A 26,513-nucleotide genomic window follows, 5' to 3' on the forward strand; every position below is an offset into this window, starting at 1 on the left:
ATGTCGTCATTCCCAAGTCCTGTGGTATTTCTGAGAAAACGTGACTGGTACTGCAGTGAAAGTTAGATTAACTGCCTAATCTACTTTCCTGGCTGTGCTGTCTCTGATGCCATGTAGCCTTGTGTAGATGATGACTGTTAAGCCCTGACAAAATACTATGAAAAACTTTTATGTGCGAGTAAGATGCTTCCATGTTTAGAAGGCCCGAGCAAAGATACTGCTTTGGGTTTTAAACCTGCCTTGCAGGGCAGACTTATCCTCTTAATTGTGCTTTAAAGCTCCTCACAGACAGAGAATGTTTCCTAAAACCCCATTAGGTTGCAGAGGTGACTTCTGCCTAGTGATTCACTGGGGAAGCTGTAGAAGCCTTGGGATCTCTTAAATTGTCACCACTGACAGTTTAGATCCTCTTGCAGTGACTTCAGCTCTGACTCACTGGAACCTGTCATTATAGAACAAAGTAAATCTATTAAACATATTTTAACAGACAAAAGTTAAAAAAACTTTAAATAAGAAAAATATCCATCCCATATCTTCTAGTGTTCCTACATTTAGCAGTTATATTTTTAAGAATGAACAAAAGCAAGTGTCTGCATGCTGGGCTGAGGTGGCTGTGGGAGGTGGCCTTTCATTCTACACAACTCTGGTGTAAACATTTCTTCCTGGTTTGGCTCTTTGTTTTCTTCCAGCATACGCACATCCCTCGATTAATACCCATCATAACCAGCAATTGTACCTCCAAGTCTGTTGCAGTTAGAAGGTGAGCATTTAGTTTGAATTTATTCTCTTTTTTTATCAGTAAATAGGTTCACATGTACTGTCTGATAGCATTCAGGTATTTGTTTTTATTCTTGAAAAGGGGTGATAGACACTCTTAGTAAAGAATGCATCTCATTCACAGCCGTAAGCTGGGATCAAATTTCCAGACAGCTATCTAGCTTGTGTAAGCTGCAGCACTGTAGAGAAGAAATAAAATTTTTTAAGGTGATCTTTCTGCTTACATGTTATAATAATATCATGTGATTTTTGCTTCTTTGCAGAGATGCTCCTATTCCCAGTACTGGCCATTATAGTGATTTATTTTTTTTCTTTTTTGAGGCAGTCAGCAGTAGTGTTCTGTCATCTGGAAGCTGGACTGGGTGTGCTGATGTACCTCTGCACGTACATCTGTGTGTGTGTGTCAGACCACTGCCTCACTAGGAGACTCTTGCCTGGTCCATGCATGTTAGCTAGTTCTCTTCTAGTTAAACAAAGAGAAGGGCTTTGGGGCTGTTGAATTTGGTGATAAACCTTGAACAGATAACAGCATGCTTGTGCCTTAGTTTCTTCAGATGAGGAAAGGAGATTAAAGTAGAACAGCTCTGTCTCCACATGGAGCTAATGGTGAAGTTTCCAGTGGAGCCTGAACTGGCAGGTATGAAGTAGTGTTAGCACGCACCTCCTGGGTGTCTATCCTGTTTAATGAAAAGAGGGACTTTCTGGACTGTTTTATGTCAAGCCTTCTCTCCAGTTACCACTTCAGGTTGTTTATTGATAGTGTTTGCAGAGATGTTAATGTTTTTACAGGGGTTGTTACTGAATTCCAGTGTCTGGAAAAGCTTCCTTACAGAAGGTGGCTGTTCAGAGGTAAGTATGGCAAAGTCATTGTGCCTCTGTGAGAACTCAGCCTTTCTTCTCTCTCTCCTCTCAGGCGCTGCTTTGAATTTTTAGACTTGCTGTTGCAGGAGTGGCAAACACACTCCCTAGAAAGGTAAGCCCAGAAAACAAGGGGATTAATTCTGTCCTACTTTTGTCTAGGGAGGTTAATTCTGGAGTAAGGATAATACAGAAGTGAGATTATATCAAGTAGCTCTAGCAGAGAAGATACTGCCACCAAAAAAGCATGTCAATATGTGCACATACACCCCATTCATACCTGTAGCTCTGGTAGGCAGAGTTCAGCAAGGCTGGCTCTTGTAGAAGCCCTGGAAAACCTGGCTAAGTGTATTGTTGGGGGGAAGAGGGGAATCAAATATTTTTAAAAGGTTGTTGAAAAGGTATAAATAAAATTATATATAATATAGAAAAATAAATATATAAAACAATTATGATATATAAATTTCCAGAATTATATATCTAGAAATCCCACACCCTCCCCTTTGTACCTTAAAGTGAGATGATGAGGTAGAAGCAGTAAGATGTCTATCACAAGCTTCTGAGGCTTCTACAGTACTTCAAACTAACAAACAGTGAAAGTAATTATGGGAGAAGAGGCTGGGACACAATTTCCTTAACCTTAGACTCCCCAGGCAGCTTCAATAGCTAACCAAAGACTGACCTATGCTTGCTTTTTCCTAGGCAGCAATGTGGGTGAAAGAAAACTGACTTGTAAGAGTAAATAAATAAATCCTCTAAAGGATCTTACATGGAAACGGGAGGATGTGATGAACTCTTTGTTCCAGGAGGCCAAGGCAAAATCAAATTAGTCATTTGTTTCTGAGTGGCATGTCTTTCTGCACTGCTGAATAATGTTTTCCTCCTGATTTCAGACACATATCAGTGTTAGCTGAAACAATAAAGAAGGGAATTCACGATGCAGACTCTGAAGCCAGGATAGAGGCCAGAAAGTAAGTGGAAGCTGTTGTTGGGGTCTTTTTTCCTCTTCTTCCTTGCCCATGTTGTGTTGTGAATCAGTGGTATTGCATGGTGGAGACTGAAGTCCACGTGAGTTATTGTCTTCTGGCAGTTACTGCAAAGCTTCCTTTGGCTTCAGTGGGAGTGTATACTTCAGCAGATGTCATACAAGGTGACTGTGTATGTGTAACATGTACTGTGTCTTCTAATGGTGCTTACTTCACTTTGTTCTTGTAATATTTTATGGTGGTTTTATCCGACTGAGCAGGTAAAATGAATTGTTGAAGAATCTAGAGTGGAGAACTAGTAACCTTGTCCTCCTTCTTGATGTTTGAGTTACTTGCAGTTAACTGAGATTTCTTTTAATTAGTGCAAAAACACTGTTAGTTCGAATATATTTTTCTTTTTGGCCTGTAGGCAAGACTGGGTTATTTGCTACTCTTGAAACTTAAGTCCTTTGCTAGTACACTGGTAAACTATCCTCAATTAAGGAAATACATACAAAGATGTTATTTCAGTGTAATAAAGTATCTGTAGGAAACTTTGGATTTGCAATTAACTTTTTTCAGTTCAAGATTTCTTGTGTTCCCATTAATGTGTTTGTGCTCACTGTAGTATGCTGATGTGCTGGCATCATGCTCTTCTGAACACAGCACCACAGGAAGGTTTTTTCAGAAAAGAGGATGCTGTAAAACATGAAATCAATGAACAATAAATTTCAGCAATCTAAACAGTATGTTATAAACAGAGGTGTTTCACAGTAGGACTGTTTAAGTCCTTTTGAAAGGGAATGTGTCCATCAATGAAAAATACAGTAGGCACTGAGACTTCACACTGGGTGACTAGTTAAGCTGAGTAGACAGCAAGGAGAATGGTGTGAGACTTCAGAGACCATGCTTAATTCTTTCTTCCCATGTTTCTTAATTAACAACATGGCTGATTGTAAGACAGAAATTTGGTTCCTTCTAGTAATGTGAGAATGCATGTGACTTCTCTGAGACACTTAGGACCAGCTGTCACATACAAACAATTCTTGATTCATTTGAGCTGAGAATCTTACTTTTAAACTGCCCATTAGCTGCCCCCTGAAAAGTGCTGAGAGACTTCATCTCTTTTGTGATGAGAGTGAATGGTGTTTAGCCATCAGCCAGGAGATTTGGACTAGAGAGGAATTATTCCCTCATCTTAAAACACTTCTATTTTCAGCATGGCCTTGATTGGAAATCCACAGGAGCATCTCATTCATTTTCTTTGTTAGTTCTCCCCAGAAAGAGAGTTAACAGCCTCAACTCAGTTCTGCAGCCCTGTAGAAGAGCTATTTGTTAAACTTGGGCAAGAAAAGAGCACCAGCTTGTGCTTTCCAGCATTGGGCCCATGCATCTGTGTTCTGCCATATTGGTCTGCTGTCTCCTGTGAACGGTGGACAGCCAGGGGGGAAGAGGGTTTCTTCTGTAATAAAACCTTTATGACACTTGTGCTTTTACAGCATACCAAGCAGTGTGTTCTTCTCTTCTTACTTGATTTCATTTGTCTTCTGTGTAACTGTATGAGCAATGCAATGGGTTGAAGGAACTGATGTCTTGATTGTGTTGTGGGGCAGTAGGTGGTGGAAATGACCAGACTGGTGAGACCACTAATGCCAGTAGTGAAAACGGGCTCTGAGTGTACTTGTGCTCTGCTGAAACATGTCATGGAAATGTTGACAGTATTGTGCCTGCCTTCCAGGTGTTACTGGGGTTTCCACAGCCACTTCAGCAGAGAGGCAGAGCATTTGTACCACACCTTGGAGTCTTCCTACCAGAAGGCCCTGCAGTCACATTTGAAGAACTCTGACAGCATCGTGTCCTTGCCACAGTCAGATCGCTCCTCCTCCAGCTCCCAGGAGAGCCTCAAGTAAGTCCTTCAATGTCACAACCTCTTGACTTAACTGCTGGTGGTTCCATTGAATTGGAGGTAGCCATCACATTGCTTTGTCTCATCTGATCATTGTTCTGCCTCAACGCTTCATTACTTCAGACTTTGGGTTTTTTTAGCTAACACTGTATTAAAATGAAAAGCTAGCAAAGCCTATTGCTGGCTTAAAAATATCAGTATCTTGACTCCTTAAATAACTTTCTAGGGAAGTTGCTGTGCTTGGCAGATACTGTTAGTCATTCCTTCCAGGTGTGCTTGCATTGAAATTCTGTGTTTGGCATTAATCCTAGGGGTGTATATCTGTCTCTTTCCATATAAAAGGGGGAAAAAATGCTAAACTAAACTTGAGTTTTAACTGCAAAATCAATATGCAGTTGTTGAATGTATATATTTTAGGCTCTCAGAGATACAGTCAACTTTGGCTCCAAATGCCTGCAATTTCAGTGACGTTTCTTGTTGCTCAAATAATGCTCATGTAAAGAATTTCATGGTGGTGCTGTATTTATTCTTAAACAATATGCTTTCTTAGTCAGTTCCTGTATACAAATAATGTGCTATTAACTGTTATTTACTGAGGGAGCAGAGTAGCTCTGTTACTGATGGCTATGAAATACCAGTTTTGTTTTAATAATTGTTTGTGTTACTTTCTAGCCGTCCATTGTCTGCCAAAAGAAGCCCTACTGGAAGTACTACATCTAGAGGTGAGAACAGGAGCTGAAAATGTGCTCCAGTGTTGCTGAGGAAGTGTGATGAATTAGAATAAGAACTTCACACGCTATAATATGCAAACAGTAACCTTGATCACTGCTTACTGCTCTTTATAATGGCGTTTTATGTAAAATTTTTAATTAGTTTTGGGTTGTACACAACATTTTGTGTATCAACTGCTGATATAATGATGCTTTTGATAGTAAATCTGTTATTGCTTGCAACTGAATGGAAAGCTAAAAAGCCTTGAAATTGTACCCAAGGTATGCTTAGCTGTGCAATAGCTGGAATAAACTGCTGCTGACGCTAAGACGTGCAGCTACATAGTCTAATGGTGCATTTCAGCTTCACCATTTTCTGTCATTTATTCTCTGTGGTTCCAGCACTCACTGGAGGCATTTTCTGCACACAAGTCCTGTGGTGTTCAATTCCATCTCATTCCTAATTTGTTTTTTACTGTCAGATGGAATGTTTTAGGTGCAGCTTTCCTGTCCTGAGTAAATGCATACAATAACTTAATAAATTGTGATACGGAATATAAGAGACAAAACTTTGTTGGTAGAAGATAAGCTGCCTTCTACACCTGACCAAGATTGGGTTCTGGCTGGTTTGTGTACAGAGTTACAGCCTCCTGAGACCTTTGATTCGAGGAGATATTGGTGCGTAACCTACTCGATTGTGCACACAAATGCACGTTTGCTTGCAGCTGAATAAACGAGCTTCATGCTTAAGAGGGTAAGCATCAACAAGAGATGGGAACAGCAGTCCTCGTGAGAAGATGAGGTGTTGAGAAGGAAGTTAATAGAACTTGAATTTAGGGACCTTCAGGTCTTTTTTGGCCAGCAACTCACAAGTTGGTGATGGGTGCCATGGTTTAACTTTCCCATCTAGGTTCTGTTAGAAATTTCTTTGTAACTGGCCTGGGAGCCTTTTTGATCTCAGCATTTAGGTTAGTGTCTGCTAAAGTTCTTAGAGGTAGCTTCAGGTCAACATTGAGATATCTTTGCAGGCAGTGTGGGGAAGCCCACATTGCCCTGATAAAGCATTCTTAGTTGAGGTATTTCAGCACTAGAAGGGAGCGTTAAAAATAGTACGTTAAACTGCTTGTCAAGCTCTTGGAAGCACAGAGCTCAAAAAATTAATCTTCTTTATTCTGGATCTCCCACTCCCATCTGCAGCATCTACAGTAAGTACAAAATCTGTGTCAACACCAGGATCTCTGCAGCGATCCCGCAGTGACGTCGATGTGAATGCAGCAGCTAGTGCCAAGTCAAAAGTGACGTCTTCTGGAGCATCCACCCCCTTCAGTTCTGCTGCAGCCTTGCCCCCAGGCTCATACGCATCACTAGGTAAATCTACATGTTCTACTCCTGCAGTTAGCTTTCTTTGCTAGCTGAAAGTACCTCGTAGTTTGATTTGAATATTAAACTCTAAGTAGAAGAACATATCTCTGAGATAGTTACCAGCTCCCCCGGATCAGTGTGCAATCTCTTTCCTTTGTGATTAAGGAAAAAAAAAAACAACCCTAAACTGACCTGACGCAACTTCTTAGGTTTTGAAATGTTTAATAGTCTGTGTCTTGCTCTTCTTTCTGGGGAAAAGCAGATCTTGTTCTGGTTCTGGGACATTGCTGAGGAAAACACTGCTGAATTCCTTTTGACATTTCCGTCGTCTCTTCCCCTTCTCTTCCTTCCCTCCTTTCCTGAAGCTGGTTTTCCATTGTTTTATGCTTTGAATAGTACATCTGCTTTGAGTTGGATCTCTTTCTGTTTTGCAAAAGAGAAAGATGTAGCAGCCAAAAGAAATGGTCCTTCCCGTTTCACCATACAGGATATAAGTATCTGTTCCTAGGTTGACTCTTTTGGGACTATAGCCACATGTTGCCTTTTTTCCTCAAAGCATTGTATAGCACTTCCAGGTGCCATAGGGTTTCTTACAACAAAGGTTGCAGTTGATCTTTCTCTCCTGGAGATGCTGTTGATGGAGGCATGCAGGAGGGAATGCAAAGTGGTGATTGACACCATCCTTGCAGAGCTTCGACTCACTTATGAGCAGAGCTGATCATCTGAGCTAGTTTCTCATTCTGCTGGTCCCGTGCTAATCTAGTTCCAGACTTGCCATTGATTTGCCTTTGCAAGAGGACGAAAAATCAGAAGTTGGTGATCTTTAAGCTGTGTAGATTGTCTTCACTGAGTCAGTTGAAAGGTTTCTTCTGCTTACTGTAAGGGAATATGGTCTTTAGTCAGATAAAGCAGGCTTCGTGAATTATATAGGGATGGCTTCTGTCGATTCCTCTTGTAGACAGGCTTCTTTCATGTCTAAACTTTTATCTTGGCTTAAGTGTGTCAGTTGTATTTTGTTCAGAAGTTGAATTCTTACTCTGATTCCAATTGCTCAAACTTTGCTCAAGATGTAGATACTCTGCAGAGAAAACAACATGGAATATGAAGGCGATCGCATAATAGTATGCTTTCAGGCTTACAGCTGCAACTGTTTTTCAGTCATGCTGCATACTGTCTTCAGTGGCAAAACTGCTTTTGAACAAGCCAATCTCATGAAGAACAGAAGGCGGGTGAAAATATCTACTGGCTTTGCCCTTGAAGCTGGGAGAGTCGGTAGAGCATTAGCCTTGCTCTTGAAACAGGCTGCAGGAGAAAAGCAGCATATGTGCTAAGTGCTGGAGACACAGCTGCTCCTGAAGGAGCCTACTTCCTTCTGAGCCAGTAGGGACACTGTCACCTGTGCATTCCTGAGAGAAACGATGAGGCAAAGAGAGAAAACGGAGTTTGGCAAAGGTTGGTTGTTGCAGGAGGGAAAGCCTGCAAACGTGTTCTTCAGATATATCAAGCTTTGATTTGCTGCTCAGTCAAACTCTTTTCATTTCTGTTAATTCTTTTTTTACATATTTCTGTAGCTAATATATAGTGCCCACTTCTGTTAACGTTACTAATTTTCCCTATTAACCCTTTCCTTGTTTTTTTTAATTTGCCTAAAGACGGTACTACCAGTAAATCCGAGGGTAAGCAGTCTCTCTGTGTAACTGAGGTGTGTCCACAGTCGTACCACCCTACCTGGTCTCTGTTCTCAAAGTGTTATCTGGTTCTCATCCATGTTCACTGGTGACCTGCATGAAGTGTTGCATGGTTGTCCTGCTCATTTTGATGCCATGGGGTATTCTTCACTTTCTCTTCAAGCTCTGCACCACTAATAGGCACTAATCTGCTTTTATGACTTTTGTCACAAAGCTGTCTGGGGGTCTCTGTATTTAAAGCACTGCTTTTGGTTGAAGGTGACCTGTGCACAGATTAAAGAAAACAAAAAACAACAAAAACAAACCAAAACTAAACCCAGTCAATAGAAGAACACAGGGCTTGTGTTTTCTTGTTCCACGATGTGCAAAGGTTCGCTGTGTTTTTCCATCCAAAGCTCAGGTCACAACTGCCAAATGCTTTTGGAAAGAGACTGGGCAGCGAGAGAATTGAATGAGATGATCACATGGCAGAAAAATGAGGACAGTAAACAATGATCTCTAGGGAAGGAATATTTAGTCAACCTCTTTAAACCTGAGCTCTCTCTTTTTGTTGTTAACTGTCTGAGCGAGATGGCTTACATCGAAGGCAGTTGGAGGAAAGGCACTTTTTCAAGAACAGTGAGCCTGCTAGTTTGGGAGGGCTCCCAGTCTGGTTCTCTGGCTCATCATCAAAGCTTGTTCTTTATTTCTCTCAAGTAGAAAAGATTACTGGGAAATCACTTTTTCTGAGGTAGACAGGAGTTGAAAATAAGAATGCCTTCTACACATAATGAAGACACCACACCCCCCAACAAACCCGTTTTTTCCTGATGCGAGTCTCTTTTCAAGGGATCTATTACTGTCTGGTGGGACTGTGCTCGTATCCTTGATGGCTGCTTGTATTTGGTTGTGGTGTTCTCACAAGTGCCACCGTGCCGTTGTGACGTGTGTGTTTTTTCCTGACTATTACTGATGCATTGAGTTGTTGTTTCGCGGGAAGGGTCTCTACCACTTTCAGAACTGGCACTTATGGTTGAGACATGGATGGGCTCTGCATCATGAGCAAGTGTCTGTAGTTTATGATCTGTCATAAGGAATATGAAGTTGGCCTAAACACCTCTATTTCTAAATGGCAAATTAGAAGAAAGTTCCAGATTGCTGTAATTTGGAGGCTTTTTTATTTTTTGATGGCCCTTCTTTTCCTTTTCTTCCTTCCTGCCCCCCAGTTCTCAAACCTTTATTTTTTGGCTAACTTTGAAACATTGAAGGTTTAATATTAATTTATGAAATACCCTATGTAAGTCTCAGTCCTCTCCTGGGCTGTAGTGTATTTGTGGAGGCCTGCTCCAACAGCTGTCCTCTGGAGTACCTTTATTTTTAGTTTATTAAATGCTTTATTGTCATTATACAAAAGGGTATGGAGGGTGTTTTATTAGCTTTGGGGTTGTTTGAGGTATTTTTTTTTTTTCCAATTGAGTGACATTGGAAGCAGATTTGATTTGGTAAAAACCTGTAATAGAAACCAGCAAGTTGCCTGAGGGGAAAGATTGTGAGATTAATATTTCGAAATGGAGCTTGCCATCTCCCTTGTGAAATACCCGATCTTGTCTCTTCCTCTTGCTGTAGAATTCTCGTTAGGGGATTGAAGGTCAGGGAGGATTATGTGGCACACTGCAGCCAGATCACTTGAAGGATGAGTTTAATCACTGTTTGAAACTCTTCATCTTTATTTTCGTTGTTGACAGTGAAAGGAAAACCAGCCTTTGTTCAGGATTTGGTGTGTCCTGCAGATGAGTGAAGATAGCTCTTCTGCCAGCTCTCTGATCTTGTGGGGCTCGCTAGAAACCACAGGAAGGGCAGAACTTTATATTCTTGACAGAAATGTAAAAATTGCATGGTGTGGGGGCAGGGGAAGAGAAAACATCTCTGGAAATACCTGCGTATGCAAGAGAGACTCTTTGAACATAAAGCAGAAATTCCATCCACGCCCATGCCCTGGGGTTTTTTTTGCAGGTCACCAGTAAGTAATTTAAGAGCAAATCCCTGTGGGTTTTTTGTGTGGTTCAACTTGACATTAAATGTGCAGTCTGGTTCCCATCATGGCTTTCTGTAGCCGCAGTGTAAAAGTTCTGCACCTTCCCATCAGCCGGGAGCCAGCATTGTGTGAACTTGGCAGTTCCCTTCTGCTCTGCCCTCAGTTCTCCTCAGCGTTTTGTTTTTGAGCCAGACATCTCCAAACAGGAGCAAGATAAAGCGGGTTATGCCAGTGGCAAGAACACAAGTTAAGAGCCAAATATCAGCCCTTTGATTTCAAGTAGCATCATCCCAGTTAACAAATGCTCTTGAACTGTACTTCCTTATGGAAAGGGAGTGTGAGTCTGTATACCTCTTAGGTCTGTGCAGGTCTCTTGCGGTCTCTGCGCTGTGAGGCTGTGTCTCGATTGCCCAGACCCTCTGTGTGTGGGTAGCTCTTGAACAGCATTAAGAGCTTTGCAGGCAGGAAGCTTGTAAGGTCAAAACCTTTATAGTTGATCAGGACTTCCCAGCTAGTGCTGTGCAAGTTGTGCCCTAAATCTGTTTGTTATACCTGATTAAAAGGAAAGCTCAGAAAAGTTTCTGCTTGTGTTCTCATTAAGTGGCTTTTCAAGGATTATTTCTAAAAAAGGTGCATAATGCTGGCTTTCAGTGTAGAATAATGGTTCAGAGTGTTTCTGGCTGCCTTTTTTAAAAGGCAGCACAAAGACCAGCCCTTTAGACAAGCTTTTCACCCAAGAGAGGGAAGCATAAGTGCTGGTCTGTCTCAAAACTGGCAGGTTTAAAACAAAATGAGCTGTTTCTACAGTCAGTGGCACAATTTTTAATATTATTATTCACCAGAAAGGTCATAAAATCTGGTTTATTACAGTTTTCAGAAAACTTAGGCTTAAAACCAGTGGTCTGCTCAGTTGGACATCTTAAGCCTTACCAAAGGCTTTGGGAGTAACACATGTTTTAAGAAAGGCCATTCCTGTGTTTTTCTCTGACTTAAAACTCGTTTGTCCTCAAGGGCAAGGCTTGATTCAAAGGTATGACCAAGTGTGGTATCTTAAGTGGAAATGCTGGGGTAGTGGGTTTCGTTGTTCTCTTAGTCCAGCCCTGTGCAGGTGCTGGCTTGATGTGCCTGTGCTTGTGGCACTGCTGCTCCCTCAGCCCTCTGCTTGGGAGGAAGTTCTCATGCAGAACCCAGAGGCAGCAGACGCTGATGGTTTCTACTAAGGGCAAATTCTCAGGGGAAATTATGGTGTAGAGTCAGTTCTTACACTAGTATAACATTGGACATGTGCTAAATATGCATGGAAACTGTTCCAGTGGCTGTTGTAGAAAGCTGTTTACAGATTTAGGTCTAAAGCATGTTTTTAATGGATGAGTGCATGCCTCTTGGATGTCCACGTGCCATTTAGTGACACAGCTGGGAGGGTGCTGGAAACTCTTGCAGGAATGTGTTTCTCCAAGCTGGGGAAAAACCTGGTCCTGAGTAACCCAAATGCATTAACCTGATCCACGAAGAGGAGACCATTACCATCCCAGTGCTTTCTGATGCAGTTTGTGTGGGTGTGGGTATTGTTATTCACAGCATGGAACTGATTAGACTCGGTTGTGGAGCTGTTCTATACCATTTCTAGGCTGTTGGGAAGCTGTTGTCTTCAGTGCAGTGCACAAGCTGGGTCTCACAAGGTCTGTGTCGGTTCTGAGTACTGAGGATGGAGATGCTGCAGTTTTTTCCCAGAGGAGCTCAGAACAATGCTGCTGGATGAAGCCTCTTGTGGTGATGCAAAATCAGCATCTTCCTTTGCTTACTCCTTTTGGGAAAAAACAAACCCAAACCCAAGCAAACAAAAACCTTTCTAGATTTAGACATATGTTAGACATTTCAAGATTGATTCTGGTCCATTGATTGTTGTAAAAACTGACAATTTAAAAAAAAAAAGAAACCAAAACCCCCTTTAAAGCCCCCCCACAAATGGTTTCTTAACACAAAGCATTTATATGGAGTCTTTCAAAATGCTTTCTCTACCAGTAGTGGTGTCACATGTCAAATTTAGATCAAGGGCTTTTTTAATGAAAATTCTTCTTTGGTTTTTGGAAACCAGTTGGGGCAGTCTATCTGTTCCTTTGCTGTGCTGCTGTTGTCAGGATGCAATAATTATATTAAGAGCAGAAAAGTAATGGTTATGAAATATGAATTGCTACATCTTCAGTTTGAGCTAGATATGGAAACAAACCCACTTGAAAGCTTTGGAAAGGGAGGTGTTTGCTTGAATTTAACAACAAAGTAGTCTGAATAACTTATTTGGTATGTTATTTAAAGTCTCACTTGAAATTAGTTTTTCTGTCTGGGATAGAAAGATAGGAAGAAAGTCGCACACAGCCCTGTGTGCAGATAACTCTTGGATGTGAGTGCAGACTTTTGTTTGCAGGTGAAATCCTGGAAGGAATGTAGTAGGCACATTTGTATTGTGTAGATGAACTTAGACATATATGCTATACTTGGTACAATATGTAGTAAAAACCTTGAGATTTTTCAGGCCAGACAAATACTGTTTCATCTTGCATAGCTATAAAGCAAATAGGTTTTGGATAAAGCAAGACTACTCTTGTGCCTCTGTGTGAAGATCAGTTAACATATGAAAGATCCCAAATTCCTCTTCCAGTTTTCTGTCTCATAGAGATTTGCCTAAAGTATTTTTGAGTTCCAATGGGTCATATTTTGGTTTACAGCTAAAAACTGTACTTGGGCAGAATTTAAAATCTTAATTTTTTTTCTTGAAGTGTAGCTTTGAGTCACTTATTTAAACCATTTGGATGCTTCAAGTAAGATTAATTACCTGTGTGAAAAAGTACATGCTTGGTGTTTAAAGTTCAGAAAATAAAACCTTGGAGACTATATTAATTCATGCTTCAAGGGACACATGTAACTGATCCCAGGTGGCACTTCTTTCTTGTAACTTTGTGCAGGATTTGACCTTGTATTCGAGGCATCTCTCCACGTGTTCTGTTTGATCCCATGGGCTTCAGAAATTGAAATACTCCTCGGGTGAGCTGTTACCTGTGGCATCACATTATTTGCTGTGGAAAGATGAGAAAACTGGTGTCAGTGTTGGGACTGTTCCTCCTGTGCAAGAGCAGCTCTTTGTCCCACGTGATTCTCTCTGACACACATTAAGCCAAAATCAGCCTGCAACTCCATCAGTCCAAAAGAAAGCAGGAATTCCATTCCTGGTAATGCATTCATTCATTCAGAAACTGCTGAAGTTGGTAGGAGTCTGTCTGCTGACTCTCAGGGGTTTCAAAATAAGACTGAGCTCTCTTACCTTCCTGATAACCACATGTTAACGAAGTCTGACCCTTTGGCTCAGTTTTCTTTCGTAAAGTCCCCTTGAATTGGCATCAGAGGCTTGGTTTCTCTTATATATAACTTTAGGATTTTGATTTCCTAAGGTGGGAGGGTGATGTATTGTCCCAGTTTTCTCCTTCTTAGTCACCTGCTCATAAAGGAAGAAAAAAGAAATTATAACTGCAGAAAGAATAGCAGAAAACTTTAAGGATCTTAAGAGTGGCCTGTGTGTAAGAGGAGAAGACATCTGCACCCTTTCCTGTCCCATATACAGCACTGAATGTGTTTTATAATTCTGTTACTGTGTGCAATGGTGAATTCCAGCTTGAGTTACCCTCCAAGACTTTATGCAATGCCAAGGCTTCCTGTTGGTCTTCTGGAAGGATGTAAGTTAATTTCACTACTGGCTCATAAGACTGGTCAGGTTTAACTTCTTGTTTACTGTTTGGTACCCCTGCTGCCACCAGCAATGCCCTCCTGATGTGAGAAATGAAAGGAAGCTCTGAGGCTTCCCATGCATGCCTGCTCTGTAGCCTGTTCATCTGTGTGTAGCTGCACGTGTGCCAAACATGGGAGGAAGGAGCCAGCAGAGAAGTAGAGAGCTGTCTCTGGTTGTGTGTCAGCCTGACCATTTGTTAAGGGACAGTTAGTGTCCTCGGTGCAGAGGAGATCTGCAAACTTGCTGGTGGCAAGAATAGCTCAGCAGCCAGGTTTGTGACTGTTGGACCCACGGGCACCTGCTCAGAGCTTGTTTAGTTGAGCCAGTCATAAAAAAGGGGTTTGTTTATAATTTTCCCAGTTTTGTGCTAATGACGACTTCTGTGTCCCTTCTGCAATTGTTTGAATGTGGAATCTTGCCTACTGAGCTATTTTAAAACTAGGTGCTGGGTGAAGAGGTGTGAGGTACAGCTGTCTTCTAGACGTTTCCCTGCAAACAAGCCTAGGCTTTCTTCTCAGAGCTAAACACTCTGTGTCCATCAAACTCATGGACTGTGTTGTGAATATTTTGAAGGCTTGAAGGACAGAGCTCTCAACCTGTTCAGTCTGGGCTGCTTGCTGTTGTCTTGTCCTGCATGTGTACTGTATGTAAAGTGATTTTTATTTTATTTTTTTAATTTTTTTTTTATTTTGGGTGGGAAGTGTGTATCTTCTCTGTATGATTATGGTGGAGATAAAGGGCAGGAGATGAATATCTGTAATCGGTGGGTGCGGTTGTCTAAACTCTTCTCTTAACCTGTTGTGGTTTTTTCCTTTGATTATTATGCCTGAAATGTGAAGTCATCCTCTGAATGCAGGATAGCACTGGCATTAGTCCTGAGAAACAGCTTCAGATTTGGCTGAGAACTGCATTGTTGAAAAGTACCGATGGAGGCTTTCTTTGTGTTTCTCTTAATTATCATTTCTTTCCCATTAACTAGAGACAGATAATTGAAGCTTAGCACTGGAAAGAACATTCTGTAGGACACAGCCCTGCCCCAGGATGGGGATGAACTGATGACCATCAGGTTTTCTAGCTCAAATTTCTGTGGCTTTTTCACAAGGAAAGGACAGAAAAAAGGACCAAGAACACTTTGAGACTTTATATCCATTCTCTCCCTAAATAAAGAGCAGGCACACGGAATCATTTTTCCACAATGCTGATTGTGTTAACTGGGACTCTCCATTACAAGTAAAGTTACACTGATCTTGGGATAAATAGGAGGGCTCTGTAAACAGCAGGGAAAATTCAATGAGCCTGACATAAAAGCGTAGTCAGGTGGCCTGAGCAGACCCTGCAGGAGTGTGTGCCAGCCTGGGTGTGTAGAACGGGGTGGACAGCACCAAGCTGCTAATTGGAAATCCCAGCGATGGAATTTGTGGGGGCACCTGTCACACCCGTCTCCAAAAGGGTGATCGCCTTGTCAGAAAGTAATAATTTGATATAGGAAGCAGCATTTAGGAGGCTGGTTGTTGTTGTTGCTGTTGATCCTTTGTAAAGAAGCTACTATAGAACAGAAGCAAAGGTTACAGAGGGGTAACTACTTTTCTTTTTTAAGTTAAACTGGCTGCTAGCATTATAGAAAGCAAAGTGTTCAGATTCCTGGACTGTGACTGTGTTTCCACTCCCTTCCCTGCATCTCAGCCAGTCTACTGAAAGCTTTTGCCTCCCCCTGTAAAATTTTTCATTTGTACCCTGGTTAACTGTGTATATGTATAGCAACCCTGTAGAACAGCATGTGAGACGCCGCTGCTGCCTGTGGAAGAAACCTGTTAACAGTCTGCTTGTCTTTGCGTTCCTCCAGGTCGGATTCGTACAAGGAGACAGAGCTCTGGCAGCGCCACAAGCGTCACCTCAACGCCTGCTGATACCCGAGGCCGCAGCCGGGCTAAAGTAGTTTCCCAGTCCCAGCGTAAGAAGTGTTTTATTTCTGGGGGAGGAGAACAAATAGCTGTTAATACTTCTCTCTTGGACTGTGGTAGCATCAAGCTGAAGATTGGGCTCACTGTAATAACGGGAATCTCCACTCTTGCTGCCAGATAGGCCCCTCAGTCTGAACTCTTCCTTGTGGCTTTTTTTTAACCAGCTCCACAGCAGAATTTCACATCACTGTGAAATATGTTGGGCTAAACTTGCACCCGCTGAGACACCCTCTGTGTCTGTAGCTGAACACTGTCCTGGGTTCTTGCCCTGCCAAGCTTCTCCTGCTTCTGTGATTGTATTTATGTGTAACACATGAGCTGTCTAAGTTAATGTGATCTGGCATCAACAGAAAACAGGACATTATCAATTTTGTGTAGAAATGGGGAAGAGAGTCCTGCTCTTTGATTCACATGACAGATCTGCACTCTCTGGCTTCCTGGCAAGGCTTGGCTTTATCCTCAGAGCCATACCTACAGTGCCCTTGCATTTTTGTCATGTGTATCTAAGGAGAATTTTGTCACTCAGACTTTAAAAGAAATTGGGGCAAGGGAGAAGTCCACTTGTGTTTTGAGGGCTTCCAAGCTTGTGGGTAAGAAGAGATGGGGTTTGTGGAAAGACATGTTTGTTTTGAGGACTTGTCTTGCTTTGTACCTTTATTTAAAAGCCCTTCTCTGCTCATGCTCTCATTGCTTTGCTCTGTCATGCTGGAGATATGGGGAAGCAGTTTATAGACCTGTGTCAGGCCAGGAGAGCTGAAGAGAGAAGTATTATATTCAGGATGAGGTCAAATGGAAATCTTTACATTGAAGTCATGAAAGAATTTGGGCTTTGGTATGCTGATCTAAACAGGCATCTTCAGTTTTGAACCTAAAACTGATCCAAAGCCAGAAATTACCTTTTTTCCTAAACTTAGTTTGGTGAAAAATGGTCAGTCAGACCAGATGAGAGAAGCCACAGAAGTATTTAAAGAACAGCCGAGTACCCAAAGGTTTCAAAGATTATGGGTTTAATTCTTTATGGAATGCCTTATGAAGCATTAGGATGGACATATCTGAACCTGCTCCCTTGGTCTAGTTTGCTGAATCCCAATTCCAGCCTAGCCAAGTAGATGTGATCTTTACCCTTAAGCTGAGAATTTAATGAAATAAGGTATTGGTTCAAATATTATATGGTGGAAGGAACAAATTCTTTATGCCCACACAGGGGATGACCCTGTTGCAATTTTGCAGTGCTGGCTGGGGTATAATTTAGAGCAGAACTTGGGTGTCTCTGTGTTGGTTGATATTTAGCTAAGCAGCTGATCAACCTTGGGGAATCATTAGTTGTGTCTACACGTTAACTCACTGCGTTATTCAGAGGCTTTAGGAGTGACATGTTTGTGAATAAATTTGTCTGTATTGTGTATAGCATAAACCGCATGCTGAACGCTGTATTGTCTTGCTGTCTTTTAATCCACTTTTTGCCTGTCCTTTGGTCTGCCCTCATAATCAAGGATCCAGATCAGCTAATCCTGCTGGTGGTAAGAAAAGTTTTCCCTTTCTTGCTTTCTTGTGTTATTTCCTGCACATGTTTTAACTGCTAAGCTTTCCTTGCTCTCCCCTAACTATGAGACTTAAAAAGCATTTTCTTAAAGTCATAAATCCAAATGTGTATGGCAAGTGATTTTGTATTCTCATAGTAACCAAACATGGTAAGCCTGCGTTCTGCACATTGAAGCTGGCTCGTTGCTGCATCTTAAACCCCAAGTGCTAAATTTTTCTTCCAGTTACTTGAGAGCAGCCCTGCTGACATCAGTGAGATGGCAGCAGCGTAGCTGGGAGGGCTATTGGCTTTCAGGGTGTGGATGCTGTCTGCAAGACTGGCATCTGTCACAAGTATTCTCATTTTCTGAGGGCAGGGAACCAACACCACGCACAGCAGTGAAGTACATGATTTGATTGCTTGGCCAGGAAATTGGAGGGGGCAAGTTGAAATAAGACACGTATTATGGTGTTGTCCATCAGGTTAATAGAATTGCATTTCTTCTTAAATTAAGACAGAATAATATTATTTAACTCTTGCTAGTCATAATATCTGGAACTGAAATTTTTGGGAGCTGTGCACATACTTTCCAGAGAGAAACCCAACAGGTTGTGAGCTTGCCCCAGTATGTTCTTGGAACCCTTTAAAGTGTACTTTCCTGGGTTTTTTAGCAAACAAATTCAACATCAGGAATGGTAATAGCAGCAGCACATTTTCAGTGATTGTTATATACCTGAAGAAGCAAACCCAGTCTTGATTCTACTGCTCTCACAGTTCTTTGTGATTACCTTTAAGCTTGCAGTACTTAAGTTTCAAACAACTTACCAAATGAAGAACCACAGGGAAGAAATAGTGCTATTTAGCTCTGAGTTAAACACCAAGTTTATTTCAGATAAAAATATCTACTACAACTGCGATGTAAGAATGTAAATAAACCTTGGTTAGTAGACTAATCTGCAGACAGCATGGTTTAGAAGAAATGTAAAATCGCCATGGACTATTCAAGCAGACAAGGAAAAATAACAGGCCAACTGCTCAACTTACTAAACAGTCTTGTCCAGCTGAAAATTAAATAGCTTAAGTTTAACCAGTCAGACCTATGTAAGCCAACATGTCTGTGACAGGCTCACTTGGCTTACCCCTTGTCATACTGAACTGCTCTTAGGATGGTATTTTTTAATTTTTCTTCACTGAATCATTGCAGGAAATTCATGACATGACTGCAGTGTATGGTGAAGGTGCCTGAGCTACCATGCAGCTCGTTATCTGTGCCAGAAGCCAGCTTGCTGCAGCACAGTGCTCCGTGCAGGCTAAGTTGTGATGCTTCACGAGGAGGTGAAGCAGCCTGTGAACACTGTGCTGCTGCAGCGAGGCGCTCCTGGCATCTTTGCAGGCATGTGAAAGGCTGGCAGGGGTGTTCATACACTGCAGTGTTTGTCCTTGGGCTTACCCCAGTCTTCTCCAAAAGCCCAAGAGTAACACTCCCACTAGATTTCTGGATTATTTGGATGAAATTCTTAGAGATGATTACGTTCCAGTTTTACTGTCAGAGTATTTAAAATCTTGAGGGTTTTTCACTGTGTCTTTCCCCTTATCTCTGGTTCTCTTGTAGCTGGCAGCCGGTCTAGCTCTCCGGGTAAGCTGCTAGGAAGCGCCTATGGTGGCCTGAGCGGTGGAACGTCCAGAGTCCAGCCGGTGCCATCCTCTTCAGAGAAGCGCAGCAAGATCCCTCGGAGCCAGGGATGCAGTCGAGAGACCAGTCCCAACAGAATAGGACTAGGTAAGGGTAGTCACCGCAGTGACATGCTGACAGGCCTGCTCAAAAGAGGGGCTTTCCTGTTGACTAGAAAACTGTTTATGTGTTACTGTTGTTCTTCTGAGTTTTTCAGCTGGCAAGTTAACGTGACTGTGGTTTGTAGGAGAGAAATCTTCGTTTTCCAGGTTGAGCTATAGTTTCAAAGGAGGCCTGAAGATGTCACGAGATGCCTTCTGTTTGAAGTGCAGTGTGAGCGATGTTATTAGATCAGGCAGTAAAAACAGTTGTCATGAATAAGCATCACAGCAAAAACACTTCATTTGGCATCAACGGATTAGTCAGAAATCAGTTGAGTAATCCTTACAGTCAGTTGGAATCAAGGGCAAAGAGCACCTTCTTGGATTATTTCACAAATTTTGCAGCTTAAATGATTTTCTTCTCTTATCCTCTGTCTTGGAGCCACATTTTTAGATGGTATTTCATGCTTATGCTTTAATTACTCTGCTTCCAATGTTGTTGTCATAGCAACTGCTTGTATACTGTATAATAGCTTTTATTTTCAAATTTATCAGCACACTTTTTTTTTTTGGTCAGGTGACTGAGCATCACTATATATAAGGTTTTGTGTATCTGATGTGAGGTGAAAAGGTATTCAGTGTGCTGTCTGAACAAGTAGATATTGTTTTCATTTCTAAATGAAAATGTTTTCAGAAGTTTGAAACGTTTGTAGAATACTTTATATAATACTGTTACTAAATTATTTTATATCTCCAAAGAACTTAGTAGTATGTTGAAATCAGTTGAAATATCCTTGCTGTTGCCAAACTTCACTATTGCCTTAGCTTAAATTTAAAATGCAATTGCCACCTTTTGATTTAGAGTGTTAATAGAGAAGTATCTTATTCATTCTTCACATATATTGAAATGAGTGTATATGCTGTTATGGTTCATAAATATTGCATGTTTATTGTGATTAATTTTCAAAATTGAGTGTTCTTATGTCTGAGCTATTTTTTGGCCTCTGTATGAACACATTGTGTGTTTATGATTGTTGTTCTTAAACTGTAAAGGGCCTCCAAAATATTAGAGTAATTCTTCTGCTATCACTGCAGAATAACATTGGTTTTAGGAGGAAAAACCCCAGTGATGGGTAGTATCATCACACATGCTTGAGCTGATCGTTACATTATGTGGTCTGATTTGAAACAGTCTGGAGCCTCTGAAGGGAAATTGCTGTGTGTAGAAGTCCTTGCTCTTGGGTTGCCTGCTTTCAGGTGTATGATGGGAGCCTTGAATTCTTCTGAAAATTTAACTTGTTACCCCGTTGCTCTGATGAACTCCCTGTGAACACAGTCAGTGCTGCTTCTTTGGGAGTGGGAGAGAGCTCTGACACTTCAATCAGATGTGTGGCTTCGAACTGCCCACCCAGTTGATGGCCACAGCCTGTTCTTTAGAGCAGGAGAGTCTGGCACTTGTGGTGCTTTTAACACTCGGCTGCAGAAGTTCCCTTTATTGGATCTTGAAAACAGTCATACTGGTTTGGATGGTGATAGCTTATGAGCTATCATCTTTGTACCATTATTCCATGGGTTTTATTACTTCATAACATAGTAGCTAACAGTGTTTTATGCTTTCTGATTGTGTTGCTTTAGTCCCTATCTTTCCTTGATGTTTTCTTCATTTGTTCATTTCATTAAATAGACTCCCACTCACCTTGATCCTAACTATGCTGATAAACCTTTTCAGAGTCTAATTCAGGCCGGTGCTTGAGCATACACATGACATCAAATGTATACACGCAGTGCTCTGGGCTCTGTGGGCCTGTTTGTGTATTTGATACACGTGCTTACTTAGCCTGTGTCACGTTGCAGTGCCGCGGGTGTTGAACCATCACGCAGAGCAGGCGGCTGGAAAGGGGCAGTTCCTGTGTCCTGTCTGGAACTCATCCACTGACGTGTGTGGTGTTGCAGGGGTGACTGCGAGATGCAGCCACACCGATGCTGCGTGCGCAGGAGTCAGCATGTGGTGTGAGTCCCGGGGTGCAGCTGGGCTCTGTGCAGGAGCCATCCACAGGAGTTTTTCAGGCCCTTGTAGGACAGCCAGAAGCTAACACAGCCTCTGCACATGGGTGCCTGTTGGCTTTCACTACCTTGCTGGTAGCTTGCCCTTCCATGGTGACCACAGGTATCCATGAAGTTGTGTTCATTCTGTGTGCTGCAAACCTTGAAGAATAGTTGTTTTCCAGGAGGCAGCACAGTGTGGCTGTTTGGCACAGTGAGGTCCTGCGTGGTCACCATGTGTGCCTGTTCTGTGGCACGTTTCAATTTTAAGTGCTGGCCTTTGCTGTCTCTTCAGTGGAGATTTGCTGGTGGTGCTAACCTGTTGAGGGAGGGAAGAGTGTAATCCACCAAATCATGAGCATTTCTTTAGGCCCTTTCTAGGACATTATCTCAAAAAAAGTGATGTCCATTTCCCAGGGATTCAGAGTTGACCTGCTTGAAGTTGATTGCTGGATCTGAAAGGAGTGAGAGGTTGAAGATAGCCAGCTGTACCTGCTCCAGTTTTTGGAGAATGGCAGTCAGCTTTGTGCAGCAGCACTCTTGCTGTTGGGATTGCGCTGTGTGTGGTTATTGGAAAGCTGAAGGCAGGTCCTGACTTGCCTCTACTGGGTGTACCCACTGCAGAGCTTTCCTTTGGCTGTTCTGGCAGCGTTTACAGGCTCTTTAAGATGCTTGTATTGATGTGTAAAGGAAGCATCTGCTGATTTTTTTAGTCTCCATTTCAGAATCATTAAAAATCACACCCTAATGAAATATACAGGTTTCTTCCAAGCAGTAGATGGTAAACAGGGGCACTGTTGAGTTCTGGTGGTGGTATTTTGCATCTGATGTAAGACAGCTTAATAGTGTGTTTTAATAATGGTGTGAATCACATCCAACTGCTCTGTATTTCCAGATGAATTTGGCAAAACTTAAATGTAGAGGACACATTTAGAAAGATGGGGTTTTATTGGAAAACCATCCTTGTCCTGTCCTAGGCTCTCAGCCCAGAGCTGGCTGTGGGCATGCTGTTCACTTTCATCCTGTCTACTGGGTTTAATCAATTTTGTTACTCATTTACTTAATTTCTGCTTGACTTCTGGGGATGGGGAATTCTGAGGTTAAGATTTATGTCTGTGTTTTCTGCCTGCAAAGACAGGCTGTGACAATACAAGAGACTTGTCTAAGTGACAACACTGCTGGCCCTTACAGCTGGCAGTGCCCAAAGAAAATATTCCAAACAGTTGATACCCAATCCTCCCTACACACCACAGCAGGAAAAATGTGGGGTAGGTGCCTGGGAGTCCATAACAGACTCATGCTTCAGTCCTTTTCAATCCATTCTTTTTTTTTTTTCCTTGCTTTTGTATCTGTATCCAGTAACATGCAAATCTGTTGTTTGACCATTGCACATGAAGTACCCAGTGTTTTGCTTTGGATGCTCTGTTTTTGCAGTCAGTGTTGTGCTTCATCTGTGGCATCCTCCTAGTCTGTTCTCATCCAGTTAAAGGGCGTTTTCTTTCATACTTATGCTGCTGCTGTTAGCTGTTATGGAAGGAGAATGGGCTGTGTGCATCCATCAATACATTTTAATCATTCACATCTCTCCCTCTCTAAAAAGCCTTTGCTAGTTTTAGTAGGGTTGTATTACAGAGAAGATTGACAAATCTCTACTTAAGAGAAATAACTGCTTGTGCAAACCTGATGTGAAGGCTGCCATTATTTACACATAAGCACGAGACCCAAGAATGAGAAGTTTGCTTCTACAGATTCCTCAATTTCAAGCAAGTTTTTGTGTGGAATGCTTCAGAGTGTTGCTTTCATCTGCAGTTCACCTGTCAGCTTTTTTCCTTGTACATATGAGGTGGAATTACTGTACTCACAGACTCTAATGTCATCCAGTTCATATTATTTAGTGTGTTCTGTTTCTCAGACCATCTAACGCAGAAGTTTTAGACATTGTGGTGATCTGATCAACTTGGTCAGTAGTTCATCTTGTCTTGTCTGACATCAAAGGTCACCCATCAGAACCATTAATTCATCTGAGAGAGATGAGCTGGGTTTTGCAAAACGGGGAGAGATTTGACAAACTAAGAATTTGGCAGAAGTCTATATTTGAGATTTAAAGCCTCAATATGGAGGTTTCTATTTTGTTCTGTACTGTTTTGCCTGAAAGGATGCTATACCCAATGTAGATGAACCCACAAAAGCACTGCAGGGGATCTTTGTTAGCTTGAGTGTAGGCATTTCAGTTGTGTATACAAACCAAAAAAGATTCATAAGAATATATATATTCTGAAGCATGCAAGTAGCACTATTTTTATAAATAGATGGATACTGTTAAAGTATTAGTATAAAGCAGGTTCACATTATGTGTATCTGTGTCTGCTACATTGTCATCACAGTGGTAGGTTAGATGTTACTCTATGCATTGGAAAATTCCTTAAAGGCTTTTTGTGAACACTTAAAATATGCTACTGCCTTTTCAATGAAACAGCAAAGGAAATCCACTTTAGGGAGATTAAATTCTTCAAGCTAAACTCATGTCAATTAGCTGCTGTTCTTTTTCCTATGAAAATACTGTATTCTCTACCAGATATAAAGCTTGTTAAATAACTTTCTGCAAGCATCTTTCATATCAAAATAACACAGAATTAACAGAGGAATAATTCTGTTTTAAATACCTAAATTGTTCATTTTATAAAAACATAAAATTCAAATCCTTGATGTTAAGCTACCTTCTGAGTGCCTACCTCTGTTTCTCCTATTTGGGCAGAACTTTAGCTGATGGCAGTGGGATTGCTTTTTACTATGAAAGGAGTTTAATCTTCTATCTTCTGTTTTGCATTTGGCCAGATGAAGAGCGTGCATATGCTGAGCTCCCATGGCACAGGTGACAGGCAGGAGCCTTACTAGGCTGTGAGAAATGGAACACTTGATAGCTGCTAGATCTGAGATAAGACTCTTGTTGATATAGGGTTTTGTCAAAGTAAAGAATATAGTTTAAAGCACCCCTTAAATGTGCATGTGTCTCAATCTGTGTGCATATAAAACCATAAAGATATGGTTTTACACATGTTTGAGGATCACAAGTGAGCTTCAGTTACAGACCTGGAGCTGCTGCTGTCTTAAAATTCAAACCACCTTTTAACCCACCTCCCAGGTATTCAGGTTCTAAATGCTTTTCCCCACTATCTTTCATTTAAGAGAAATACCTCTGCAAGTCTGTACAATGCACCTTCTTTCCTTAGGATATCTGTTCCTGGCACAACTAGCCTTGTGAAAGGCAAATCTATGTAAAAATAGCAAATTGGTATTGTGGCTACTTTTGATCTGCTGTTTTGTTCCAGAAGGGTGTTTATCTTATAATTAAGGAAAAAATATTCAAGAAGGGTTTGTTTCAGCCTCATCTGTTTTGCATGTTTTGTAACAGTAGAGCTCCCCTAAATGATTGAAGACTTGTGCTCTACTTGAATAACAAAACTTGGATTGCTTAAGATAAAAAGCAGGCTGTCAACCAGACGTTTCATGCTGCTGAAGCTTCACATCACAAACACAGCTCAGCTTGTGAGGTAGTTGGTTTGTAAAAAGCCTGAGCAGGCTGCTGCAAATTATAATTACTAATGTAATAATTACCGTAACTAACAGAAATGTGACTTGACTGTGAGCTTTCTGTCCTCATTAAACTTGTTCACCTTCTCTGAAACTCTCCATGCTGCATGCTAGCACGGAGCAGTCGTATCCCCCGACCCAGCATGAGTCAGGGGTGCAGCCGTGATACCAGCCGTGAGAGCAGTCGAGATACAAGCCCTGCTCGGGGCTTTCCTCCACTTGGTGAGTACATGTAGGCATTGGAGCTTTAAGGGTCGATATTTTTTCCTTTTTTTCCCTTGTTCTGATTGCCCTTTCTAGACACTGCCAGGCGAATGAGCTGTTTCCTGTCCTCTGTTGGATTCCTAACGCACTCCCTGTTTCCGACCCCGTTTCCCTTCTGTTTTCTTCTGCATGCTTCAATTCTGGTTCTCAGCATTTCACTGTTAGCAGGAAAATAGTTTTTAAACTTCTGTAATTTTTAATTTCATTAAATTAGCTTGTATGGGGCTGCTGTGCTTCACTTTACAGCGCTGATGGCGATCTACAGGAGAGCAAGCCTGTGTTTTCTAGGTCACAGTGAAGTAGTTGGTAGCATTGTAGACTGTGCAATCTGATTATTTTCTTTACACCTAGGTACAGTAGCAGTGTATCACTTCTATACTAAATCCTCCAATAGTGATAGCAGCTCTTTTTTGTAGAGGTTTTACATTAACTGTTCAATCATCAGTTAACAAGCTGCATGTGCCATTTTGTAGGAAACTTTTTCAAGCAGCCTAAAATCATGGAGAGGTTGAGGTTTTAAAGGAGCATCGTTAAAGGTGCAGTTCAAGTGTACAGTACAAATAGAAAATCTCATTGTGCTTACCACGTGCAGAAGCTTTTCTGCACGATGCTGAAAACAGGATAGTTAATGCTTCTGATCAAATACCATGTCATATATTCAACCGACACATTCCTCGTCCTATGAAAGATCTGTTTGTCATCTCAGACCTAACGAAATACAGTTGGTCTCCAGGCCTGCTTCATTCATGTAGTGATTTCATCGCTGTGCATGTGATACTAAAAGTTGAGAATAAAGCTGTTCACAGATTTCCTGAAGGCTGAATGGTATTATGGGATCTGTTTTGCACAGTGACAAAACACGGGTATATCACGTAGTGTGTAAGTGGAACGTAGTGTTTCAGGTTTAATTCTGCAACTTTAATCCAATAGTAAGAAAAGGTTCTGAAAGCTAGGGGCAGATGGGCATAATTTTCCTGTGTTTGGTTCTCATACTTGATTAGTATGCTATATTTTAAATTTAGATGTTGCCATTATTGTTTTGGACATTAGTGCAGAGGCTGTCTGTCTTCGCCCATGTGAAATCATTGGCAAAACTCCCATTGATTTCAATGGTGTGGAGTGGAATCTGCAAGTTTAACATTAGGGAGGCTTCTTTGCACTATATTGAGCCATAAAGTAATCCACATCCATTATCTGTAACTTTCCCTTTTTGGTGTAAAATGGGAGGACTTAAACAAATAGATGAAGTTTTTATTAAGTGAAGCGGTTTGATACTGGAGCCATAAGGGGATAATAGCAAT

At 41.5% G+C, this 26,513-nt stretch overlaps 1 protein-coding gene across 8 annotated transcripts in view; it reads left to right on the plus strand.

The window, feature by feature from the left end:
* Positions 1–26,513, plus strand: part of CLASP1 (cytoplasmic linker associated protein 1) — a gene marked incomplete at its 5' end in the record, with an annotated part of 163,393 nt that overhangs the window by 77,740 nt on the left and 59,140 nt on the right. For 3 of the 8 annotated variants that reach the window (XM_084264749.1, XM_084264746.1, XM_084264750.1), the window contains 10 exons: positions 690–760; positions 1,691–1,750; positions 2,529–2,606; positions 4,339–4,506; positions 5,179–5,228; positions 6,414–6,584; positions 15,902–16,016; positions 17,520–17,539; positions 19,154–19,321; positions 25,063–25,170. In XM_084264749.1, coding sequence (XP_084120875.1) covers positions 690–760; positions 1,691–1,750; positions 2,529–2,606; positions 4,339–4,506; positions 5,179–5,228; positions 6,414–6,584; positions 15,902–16,016; positions 17,520–17,539; positions 19,154–19,321; positions 25,063–25,170 — 1,009 coding nt within the window. Of the gene's footprint in view, positions 1–689; positions 761–1,690; positions 1,751–2,528; positions 2,607–4,338; positions 4,507–5,178; positions 5,229–6,413; positions 6,585–8,230; positions 8,255–15,901; positions 16,017–17,519; positions 17,540–19,153; positions 19,322–25,062; positions 25,171–26,513 lie in introns of all 8 variants that reach the window. The other 5 variants (XM_084264751.1, XM_084264748.1, XM_084264745.1 and 2 more) reach the window with 4 other exon arrangements.

This window comes from Gallinula chloropus (genome assembly GCF_964237585.1).
Source record: "Gallinula chloropus genome assembly, chromosome: 5".
In the NCBI taxonomy this organism is placed as follows: domain Eukaryota; kingdom Metazoa; phylum Chordata; class Aves; order Gruiformes; family Rallidae; genus Gallinula; species Gallinula chloropus.